Source organism: Argentina silus (assembly GCF_951799395.1).
Source record: "Argentina silus genome assembly, chromosome: X".
NCBI lineage: Eukaryota > Metazoa > Chordata > Actinopteri > Argentiniformes > Argentinidae > Argentina > Argentina silus.
In genome coordinates, this window is record NC_139653.1 from 37881190 (window position 1) to 37893604 (window position 12415).

Consider the following 12415-nt stretch of genomic DNA (forward strand, 5'->3'; position numbering starts at 1 on the left):
GGACAATAGAAGATTGGAAAAACGTTGCCTGGTCTGATGAGTCTTGATTTCTGCTGCGACATTCAGATGGTAGGGTCAGAATTTGGCGTAAACAACATGAAAGCATGGATCCATCCTGCCTTGTATCAACGGTTCAGGCTGGTGGTGGTGGTGTAATGGTGTGTGGGGGATATTTTCTTGGCACACTTTGGGTCCCTTAGTACCAATTGAGCATCGTTTAAACGCCACAGCCTAACTGAGTATTGTTGCTGACCATGTCCATCCCTTTATGACCACAGTGTACCCATCTTCTGATGGCTACTTCCAGCAGAATAACGCGCCATGTCACAAAGCTCATATCATCTCAAACTGGTTTCTTTAACATGACAATGAGTTCACTGTACTCCAATGGCCTCCACAGTCACCAGATCTCAATCCAATAGAGCCCCTTTGGGATGTGGTGGAATGGGAGATTCGCATCATGGATGTACATCAAAGCATTGAACCTCTCCCTAAAAGCTTCAATCATTCAAAAACTATACTTACACCAAAACAGGTTCTCTAGGAGATTACTAAGGGAAGCTCATCCTCTATTTAAAAATGCCCTTTTTGCCTTCATACAGATTATATCTCATTTTCAGTACATTGAAAATTAAATATATTGTACAAAGTATCACCTTTCTTAAGCAAGGCATACAAAGCTGGTTAAATTGTTTTATCCTCCAGAACAGTCAAATCAAATATTACAGCAAATAATTTGGTTAAACTCAAATATACCTATTTGAAAAAAGTTAATGGAAAACATTTTTCACAACAGAATAATTTTCATTAATGACATTATGAAGGATGGAAATATTATGTCACATAAACAACTTTTAAAAGAATATGGGACTGTATGCTCAATCCAAAATGACAATCAACTGAGTGCAGCGTTGCCACAACATTGCTGCTGGTCCTGATGGCATCCCCGGACGCGTCCTCAGGGCCTGTGCTGTGCAGCTGACAGAGGTTTGGACTGACATATTCAACCTGTCCCTAGCCCAAGCAGCTGTCCCTGCGTGCTTCAAAACCACCTCCATCGTGCCGATGCCAAAACACTCCACTGCAACGAGCTTAAATGACTTCCGCCCAGTTGCACTCACGCCCATCATCATGAAGTGCTCTCAACACCAGGAAGACCAAAGAGCTCATTGTGGACTCAAAAAGCTGGCACACACACCCCCATCCTCATCAATGGGACTGAGGTGGAGCGAGTCACCAGCTTCAAGTTTCTGGGTGTCCACATCTCTGAGGATCTCTCCTGGACCCTCAACACCTCTACCCTGATCAAGAAGGCTCACCAGCGTCTCTTCTTCCTGAGGAGACTAAAGAAGGTCCATCTGTCTCCTCAGATCCTGGTGAACTTCTACCGCTGCACCATCGAGAGCATCCTCACCAACTGTGTCACAGTATGGTATGGCAACTGCTCTGCATCTGACCGGAAAGCACTGCAGAGGGTGGTGAAAACTGCCCAACGCATCACTGGTTCCTCACTCCCCTCCATTGAGGCTGTCCAGGGCAAACGATGCTTGCGTAAGGCACGCAGCATCGTCAAGGACATTTCTCACCCCAATCATAGACTGTTCACCCCACTCCCCTCCGGGAGGCGCTACAGGTCTCTCCGCACCCGAACCAGCAGGCTCAGAGGTAGCTTCTTCCCTGCGGCTGTCACCCTACTGAACTCGAACTCTGCACCTAGGTGACAACCTACCAACCCCTGCACCCCCCCCCCCCCCCCCCCCCGGAAAATTGCAATTACAAACTGCTCTTACTCCATACCACTGCTCTTCTGTACATATCTGTCTATACTGTTCATAATCTGTCTATACTGTTCATAATGCACATATCCTATATTTTTCTTTAATACTACTGTTAATACACTGCACATATCTGTACATACTGTATATACCTGTTTATACTGTTCATACGGCATTCCATATTTATTCTGCTATTACTCCAATGTTACTGTTAATACGTATACCTAGACTGCATTGCCTATACAGCTCATATGCTGCTTACACTGTTCATACTGCATCCTATTTATTCTGCTATAATGCTACTGCTAATTCATATACTGCTTACACTGCACTACTTATACTATACTGCACTACTATATTGCTCATATACTGCACTACCTGTATATACTGTTCACACTGCACTTTTCTGCTTTTTTGCACTTCTGGTTAGACGCTAACTGCATTTCGTTGTCTCTGTACCTGTACTCTGCACAATGACAATAAAGTTGCATCTAATCTAATCTAATCTAACATTGGAAAAGGATTTAGTTTCTGCCTCATATTAAAAATCACAAATGGCTAAAAAATATTTGTTTAAATAGGTCAGTATACCAGTTTCATTTAAGGTCAAAAACACTGACCACTGCACCATATAGGATACAAGATTACTGGGAACAGATATTTGACATTCCTATCCCATGGCATCAGGTTTATGAATCAATATATAAAACAACAATTGATTCATCACTTTGCTTTTTTCAATTTGAAATACTGTATAAAATGATTGCAACCAAAGGAATGCTCACCCTATGGGGCATTGAACAATCATCACAATGCAGATTTTGTCGTGAGGAAACTGAAGCAATACAACATCTGTTTTGGTATTTCCCCATGTGTCTGACTTTTATTCTAAGGTTCAGGAATGTCTGGCAAAAAACAATATTAATCAAAAAATTATCTTACAAAAAGCACTATTGGGTGATTTAGTATCTGACAAACAATCAATAATCAATATAATCATACTATTAGCAAAACTATAAATTTTTTGCTTAAAATCTGTCTTAAAATCTAAGAGTTGAAAGTTTCAGGAACTATGTGAGACATCACAGCGCAACTGAAAAATATATGGCACACAGAAACCAAGAGAGGGTGGTATATCGAGAGAGGTGGGATGGGCTGGTAGCAGCTGAGGGGTGGAATTAATCTCAAGAACTATACCAATTGAAGTGAAAAATATCTTGGCATGTACAGCAGGAATAATACCAAATATACCATAATAGACGTAAATTACCATGTTAAGAAAACCAAAATAATAATAATAATATGTATATATGTGTGTGTATGCATATACAATACCTAGTAGATACAATATATTTGTAATAACTGTTAAAATGAATAAAGGTCCTCCGATGAGGTGTCTGCAGAAAAAAAAAAAGTATATAGTATATATTTATAATATTCTTTTCATTTCCTCCAATTAGGGAAGGTTGGGGCAGGGGAAAAAAGAGACTAGAAATTATGCAAGCACAATGCTATCAGATCCAACACAAATTCTATTTACTAATTTCCTCCATCCCTAAAAAAAAAAAGGTAATTCCACTTCTGTCCAGCGAGGGTGCCCTTACCATCCTCAGGTAGTTCATCAGGCTGGTGCCATGCTCCCAGATCTTGGAGGACTTACAGGAGAGCTGAGTGGCACCAACATTCTGGCTACGATTGAGTTCTTGGACAGCCGCCACCACCGCATGTACCGCATCAAACAGCAATGCAGAGGAGAGCTGGGAGAGAGAGAGAGGGTAGGAGAGAGGCTGTCAGTAACACACACACGCTCAAACGGACACACACGGACACACACATGCACACACACGCACACACACACACACACACACACATCAACTGTCAGATCCATTAGATCATTAGGACCCTCTGATCTGCTGACAGGGTGAAACCTCCATCACTTCACCCCTGTGTGTGTGTGTGTGTGTGTGTGTGTGTGTGTGTGTGTGTGTGTGTGTGTGTGTGTGTGTGTGTGAGTGTGTGTGTGTGTGTGTGTGTGTGTGTGTGTGTGTGTGTGTGTGTGTGTGTGTGTGTGTGTGTGTTTGTGTGTGCATGCATGCATGCATGCATGCGTGCATGAGTGCATGAGTGTGTGTGTGGGCCAGAGATGCAGGAGTGGGAATTCTGCTGACTAAAGAGAGGCCCATCGATGCTGCATATGTAAATACTATTAAAATGCATGATGGCCTACATAATATGCAGTAGATGGGGTGTTTTCACTGTTGTAGGCCTGTATAATGAAGAAATAAGGCATTAATAGAGATGTGTTGTGAATATTGATATGGGGCTACATACTGTAGATGAGTGTGATATAGAGTAGACATTGAGCACCAAATAGGTCTATAGCCATTATGACTGTATATACTTGAAAATATCTAATATATACTTATTGTTGAATTGTAGGACATAACAGGCAATGTAGCATCGAGGTAACAGCTTGGAAAACAATAGTTAATGTGCATGTGTTAAGAGTCTCTCTGTCTCTATTTGTTTTGTTTGGGGCTAGTCTCAAAGCTATTATTCCCCCTCTCCTCTCCTCTCCTCTCCTCTCCTCTCCTCTCCTCTCCTCTCCTCTCCTCTCCTCTCCACCTCTTCTCTACTACAGAACATCAAGTTATTATTAATAAAAGATAAACTCCTAATTAAGAAGAATAAAGCCACTGCAAAAACACAGCTGGTTTCTACAAACAGCAGCCATTGATTTCTCCATGCCTTTCTGGAGGGCCTCGTTGAGAAACAAAAAATCAATAAGGGTAATTAATGAATGACTCTGTTTGAAGTCAGAAAAGAAATGAAATAAATACACTGGTATTCCTCTCTTGTTTACAAAAGCGTGTTGTACTGGTTGAGAATAATGTAAAATGAAAAAAGAAAAATAGCATGAACTAAGAGAATGCATTGCATATTAAACCTGTGGTAGTTAAGAACAGTGACTAATTAAAAAGGGAGACTGCTGTGTATGAGAGGCTTGGAGAGAGGCTTGGAGAGAGGCTTGGAGAGAGGCTTGGAGAGAGGCTTGGAGAGAGGCTTGGAGAGAGGCTTGGAGAGAGTTAACAGTTGTGACATTTGACATCACATACTGGCTGGTAAAAATACCATAGTAGACACATATATGACTGAAGCTTGCAGTTGAATGTTCAGAGAAAAATATATCTGTTAGAATAGACATTGTTCTTTGACACCGAGAATAGGAATCATGGCAGCTCTATGTCTACCTGCAATGCCCTGACAGTGAACAATGTTGTGGTCTTACCGGTGTGCCTGCGAAGGGGGCGTGGTCACAGTTCTCCTGCCAGGAGCGGTTGAGGCTGAGCAGGAAGTCCTGAAAGAAGGGGTGTGTCCTGTTGAAGACAGAGAACCCCACAATGTTCACCCGTTGGTCCGCCACATCATCCAGTCGTAGCAGAGAGAACTCCTGCAGGGGGAGGAGTGAGAGAGAGAGAGAGAGAGAGAGAGAGAGAGAGAGAGAGAGAGAGAGAGAGAGAGAGAGAGAGAGAGAGAGGGAGAGAGAGAGAGAGAGAGAGGATAATGGTATTAGGTATGTAGATGACAAGGGGTTGTGGTCCTCTGTGGCTCAGTTGGTAGAGCATGGCACTAACAACACTTAGGTTGCAAGTTGCTTTGGATAAAAGAGTCAGCTAAATGGCATATATTATATATATACAGTAAATCATCTTTGCCACTGTCTATACTTGGAGACATCTGATTGAATGGAATATTATATATTATTATATAATAATGATGTCACAGAAAAGAGAAGCCACATTCTAATCTTGTTTACCCCCAATTTCATTCATTTATTTACATTGTGTCTTTAATTACATTATTCATGCATGGTTGTGAAGCCTATCTTGTGCATGAGCCACATCAATTTCCCCCAGTATGTGCTGTGTTAAGAAGACCAGGAAAAGTATTATGTTCCATTCTATTCTAGAAATGTCCTCAGTTATCAACAGCTCGGAAGTCTGAAGTTCAACATGGTTCCAGGGATGTCATCTTAAGGTTAATAGAGGTGTCACAGCAGTCACCCTCAGGTGGCAGTGCCAACGAGAGAGAGATACAGGAAGGAGGGGTGGAGGAGGGGTTGAGGATGATATGGGACTGGTTAATAGAAGTGTCAGAGCAGTCACCCTTAGATGCCAACGCAATAGGCTATGACTTTGGCACTGGCTGTCACTGGGCCCTGGGAGAGAGATGATAGTGGGGGAAGTGTGGGGGTTGGTGGGGGCAGGGTAGGAGTCAAAGTGCTGCTATGGCTATGACAGTGGCAGGAGGAGGAGGGAAGAGAGGGATCAGGGCAAGTGGGGGAGAGTAAAAAGATGTGCATGGGAAAGGAGAAGAAAGGGGGAAGAGAGAAGGAGGAGATAGAAATCGAAAAGCAATAAAAAAGTGCCAACACTTCAGACCGAGACAGACACTGAGAAGAAGAGGGGGCGGGGCTTCCGATCCTAAATACAAGAGATGGGGGGAGTGGGGTGTTGAGTAGGAAGAGAAGAACCCCCCTGAGACCACGGCTCACAGACACACAAAGTAACTCTCTAATCCCACGATTTATGCTAGCATGTAGCAGCTTCTCGGCAGTCCACATCAAAGCCTACAGTTAGGTCAATATATATTTGGACTCTGACACAATTTTTGTTATTTTAGCTGTTTACTAAAACATATTAAAGTTACAGTAATATATATATATGAATATGGGCTTAAAGTGCAGAATATCAGCTTTAATTTGAGGGTATTCACATCCAAATTGGAGGAAGGGTTTAGGAATTACAGCTCTTTTATCTGTAGCTGCCTCTTTTTCAAGGGACCAAAAGTAATTGGACAATTGACTCAAAAGCTGTTTCATGGACAGGTGTGGGCTATTCCTTTGTTATTTCTTTATCAATTAAGCAGGTAAAAGGTCTGAGTTGATTCCAAGTGTTGCATTTGCATTTGGAAGCTGTTGCTGTAAATGCACAACATGCGGTCAAAGGAGCTCTCAATGCAAGTGAAACAGGCCATCCTTACGCTGCAAAAACAAAAAAATCCATCAGGGACATAGCGGCAACATTAGGAGTGGCCAAATCAACAGTTTGGTACATTCTGAGAGAAAAAGAACGCACTGGTGAGCTCAGCAACACAAAAAGGCCTGAATGTGGTGGATGATCGCAGGATCCTTCACATGGTAAAGAAAAACCCCTTCACAATATCCAGCCAAGTGAAGAACACTCTCCAGGAGGTAGGCATATCATTATCCAAGTCTACCACAAAGAGAAGACTTCACGAGAGCAAATATAGAGGGTTCACCACAAGGTGCAAACCATTCATCAGCCTCAAGAATAGAAAGGCCAGATTAGACGTTGCTAAAAAACATCTAAAAAAGCCAGCCCAGTTCTGGAACAGCATTCTTTGGACAGATGAAACTAAGATCAACTTGTACCAGCATGATGGGAAGAAAAAAGTATGGAGAAGGCTTGGAACGGCTCATGGTCCGAAGCATACCACATCATCTATAAAACACGCTGGAGGCAGTGTGATGGCATGGGCATGCATGGCTTCCAATGGCACTGGGTCACTAGTGTTTATTGATGATGTGACAGAAGACAGTAGCAGCCGGATGAATTCTGAAGTGTTTAGGGAAATACTGTCTGCTCAGATTCAGCCAAATTCAGCAAAGTTAATTGGATGGCGCTTCACAGTACAGATGGACAATGACCCAAAACATACTACGAAAGCAACTCAGGAGTTTTTTAAGACAAAGAAGTGGAATATTCTGCAATGGCTGAGTCAATCATCTGATCTCAACCTGATCGAGCATGCATTTCACTTACTGAAGACAAAACTTGGTGGCGTACAGAGCCAAAATTATGGCTCCTAACTGTATGTAACTCTGGTGTTCTTCTAACAAACACTGGAAAGCTGCATTTCTGTAGACAGACTTGGAGGAGACAGTCATTTAGTCTTGTGCTTGTGTGTGAGGGACTTTTTACTTAATTTACATATGTTTACATGTGGCTGATACAATGACAGTGCTGTTTTATCTCCTATTGTGAATGGGAGATTCACACTCTCTCTGCCCGGAGCACTGGTGGACATCCTGCAGATCTACCCCCGTTGATAACACTGATTGTAAATTCTTGTAATTTATATGGTTCACAAAAAGGCTTCCCCTGTTTGACGCTGGTCTCTGTGTTATTATTTACTGGGATGGTATATAAGATTCTTTGAGTTTTGGTTTAGACCTGCAGTGTACCAACTCCTGTGTCTCTGACGCACATATCCTAAGACTCTGGTAGAATTTCCATTCTTTTCTTATCATCATTTGTTTGTATCATCAGTCTTATCGCTTGTGTCACTAGCTTATGTAACCACTATTATGTAGAGTCCACTTTATCATGTCCGTAACCGTCAGAAGTTTATTCGGGAATAAATGTACAGTTCATTATTGCTATTCCTGTAACTTTTTCCTCTTCACTGCTGCTGCCCTGTATTACAAAGAGGGAGTACAGAAGAGGAGAGAGAGGGGGAGAGGGGGAGAGGGGTAATAGATAGAGAGGGAGAAGAGAGAGACAGGGAGAGGAAGAAGAGAGAGAGAGAGAGAGAGAGAGAGAGAGAGAGAGAGAGAGAGATAAAGTTGAGGGAACAGAGAGAACACTGAGAGAGGCAGTTGGAGGATAGAGAGAAACAGAGAGGTTCATGGGACTGAGGGGGAGAGACACGGTACAGGGAGATAGGAGCCAGAGAGAGGCGGTTAGAGAATAGATAAAACGAAGAGCGAGAGAGGGAGAGAGAGAAGGGGAGAGGACAATGAGAGTCACGAGAAGGAGAGAAGGGAGACAAAGTATCAGTCAGAAGCCTGAGGGAGAACAGAGCAGAGGAGGCCCCAGATGAACTCCACAGCAACACTACACAGTGCCAAGGCCATTTAGGACCAACACACACACACACACACACACACACACACACACACACACACACACACACACACACACACACACACACACACACACACACACACACACACAAACAACAAACAACTTAGCAATCAGAAAAATCTAACTTCCTGTGAGACATTTTGAAATGCTGAATCACGTCCCGACCACACCTTTATAGACTCCACCATCTGCAAGATTGTGACAGTATCATGGTGCGCTTATCAGCTGTCAGCTGCCCTAATCACCCTCTAAGTGCACTTTAATAGATCATTAAAGAGGAGCCCTGGCTAATGAGCTGGTCATTAACGACACATGCAGTTCAACACATGAAGCACCAAGGTCAACACATATCCTCCGGCTACACTGTATCTGGAGATATAGTCAAACACATAACAGTTACACACAAAGACACCACAGGCAGGAACACACACACACACACACACACACACACACACATACAGGCGAGAGACAGAAATAGAGAGTGTGAGAGAAAGAGAAAGAGTGAGAGAGACCAGTGAGGAGTGAGGAGCTGACAGCCTGGCAAAGAGCCCCCTGACACCCCCTGTCACCTGGAGATCCAGCAGAACCCAGGACCAACCCCCCATGCCAACCCTTGCTGTTCACCCACTGGCACCTGGACTCCATTCTATTATCTTTCTCCCTCCTCTGTCCTTCCTCCTGCATTATTTCTCCTCTTTCTTGCTCTCTGCCTCAGACACATACCCAGACACTTGTACACACGACTATAGCCGCCACACAGACACTCAGAGACACATGGTGTTTGTTATGGTGTATCCAAGCCGAGCGGTGAATAATGAAACCCCCAGAGGCCTGGCGCCTGGCTGGTAGACTACCTGTCTGTTAAGGTCTGTCATCCCTAACACAAATACGCACGCACGCACGCACACACTCACGCACTCACCCTCACACTCACACGCACACACACACACACACACACACACACACACACACACACACACACACACACACACTAAGCTGCATAACAGAGCATTAGAGCAGCAGAGCAGGGGACCCAACACAATCCACCCACAGTACACATATGTTTATAATGGCCAACTTACTCAGCAACACTTGTACTGTAACACAATAAGCAAACAACATAGAATCAAGCTGTATTTCAATGGCAGTGAGGTTCTTCCATAAGCAGAGTGTGTTGAATGAATGTACATTATGTAATGTGGCAAGTGTACTAAATTCTACAGAAAGAATTTTAGACCAAGCGAACTCAAATAACCTCCACAACATCCAGACTCCTTTCCTCAATCGATCTATTTTTCACAGAATGAATGAAAATGCTGAGATTATAGTGAGCTATACTCTAGCATTACTAATTAGGGAGCATGCACACACACACACACACACACACACACACACACACACACACACACACACACACTCATGCATGCACGTGTTATACAAACTACTGTATAACAGCACAGTACTCACAGAGGTAACAGTATAGTAGTAACAATGTTAGCAAGCTCAACACATAGTATTGATTGTTAATAACAGCTATCAAAGGCTTCTATTGCAAATACAGATCTTACAATGATAGTCATAGAAGTTGCCTACATACGGTACAAACAACTATGGCTACATACAGAAGCAATAGTGGACCTGGAGTTGAGTGAGATGAAGACAGTAGCCCTCAGTAGAATACAGTAGGCCTTGGAAAATCAAAGGGAAGGAAATCCTACTGAATGCTACCCACAGGCAGCAATAGAGCACAATATAATGGACTCCAATCCACAACCCACCGATTGAGTAACACATCTGTAAATTGCATATTGATTTTCCCTGAAGATAAAATATGAATTAATTATATCCCTGTGTATTTGTGGAATAAGACAGTAAATGCATTCTCAAGCCCTAGACGAGCTTTCTATGAGCAATAATGAAATCAAAATCTACTGCCATAGCTATTACACTAATAGCTGGGATGTTCACGCAGTGTTTTGGGCAATAAGTCATTTCATGCTCCTATCAATTGCCATGTAAATTCCGACTAAAGCTCTAAAGCTCCCCACCGACTCTTAATTAGAGTGTTATTCTGTGGGAAGGCCGAGAGAGAGAGAGAGAGAGAGAGAGAGAGAGAGAGAGAGAGAGAGAGAGCATCTCTCAAATGTCACTGCAGCACTGGTTATACTGTATTATAGAGGTAATAACAACATTGGATTTTCTCTGTTTCTCATTAAGTCAACAGCAAAATGTACATTCACCATAGAAATGTCTTGTGGGTTATGGATAACAATGACATCTAAAATGATAATGCTTCTATAAATGCATAATTCTTGCAGAACTTTACTACGCATCATATAGCACAGCACACTGGAAGTTGATACATTACCTTGGTTTTGAATAGTTTAATAGTGGCATTTAGCAACTAATAATGTAATATCTGGTGATAATGTAATAACTGTTAATAATGTAATACATTTTGCATTAATGATGTAATCAAAAACAATAATGTAATAACTTGCTAATAATGTAATGAAAATGATGAGCGAATAAGGTAATAACCGTTTGCGCATAATGTAATAGGTTATTACATTAATAGCTGGTTATTACATTATCAAATGAGTAACATGTAATAACTTCAACCAATAATGTAATAACATACTAATATCGCAGTCTTTTGAATACATATCAAGTGTCACACTTTTTTTACACACACACACACACACACACACACACACACACACACACACACACACACACACACACGCACACACACACACACACACACTATTTTCCTTTGTGCTCAATTTTGTGCTGCAAAATTTGCACCATGACCTTTAAAGACAACTTGGCCAATTCTCACCGTTTACAGTGTAGAAATATACATTGTTGTGCTGGAGGTAAAGTGGGTAAGGAGCTTCTCCACACTTTAAACTGAGTAAAAAACGGAACTGAAAAAGTAATAATTAGAGTATCTGTATCAAAAAAGCCTGATCAAGAGTTAACTGAATGATTGATGATAGTATTCCCGATGATAAGAGAGTGTTGTATGTTTTGTGCTTCAGGGTCAGTCATAGGGTCCTCTGCTTGAGGGTCAATGCCATCAGGTGCGTGTGCCTGTGTAGAGTTAGTATATGCATGTGCAACATGTATTACATTATTAGCAGTTATTACAATATCGACAGGTATTACATTACTAGTTGCTAAAGATCATATATCAAAACAACCTGGCTATTCTGTGGAGTGTAAAAAACAATAAAACATATGCCTAATCCGCAACAACAACAACAACAACAACAACAACAACAACAACAACAACAACAACAATTTATAAGGTAAAGGCCTGCTCTATTGAATAATCTAAAGGTGGATAAGGCAGCAGTAGGCTATGAATATTGCAGATTACAGCATATGCTGGGAATAAGTAACTGGTGTTACAACTGTCTCCATTCTAGCCACTGGACTCCCAATGTAACTATAGGCAACAAAGACACAAAATAAATGAAGTTTGAAGCAAAAATACTATGAAAGGAACGATTCCCCTCCAATTACAAATTAATGCCCTCTTTGGATAAAAAGCTTGGAGGTAGAGGATCTGAACACTAGGCAATTTGTTGCTAGACAGAAAACACTGAAATATGTATGGAGGTCTCTGGTATTACTACAGCAGGGGGACTTTGTCAGGATGGCTGGGGGTTGTGTGTGTGTGTG

General features: G+C 42.0%; 1 protein-coding gene across 1 annotated transcript in view; it reads right to left on the bottom strand.

Annotated features, from left to right (window-relative positions):
• The window catches only part of grik4 (glutamate receptor, ionotropic, kainate 4), a gene marked incomplete at both ends in the record, with an annotated part of 144316 nt that overhangs the window by 47098 nt on the left and 84803 nt on the right, over positions 1–12415 (bottom strand). Inside the window, 2 exons of the mRNA XM_083694520.1 lie at positions 3380–3532; positions 5065–5226. Coding sequence (XP_083550646.1) covers positions 3380–3532; positions 5065–5226 — 315 coding nt within the window. The remainder of the gene's footprint in view (positions 1–3379; positions 3533–5064; positions 5227–12415) is intronic.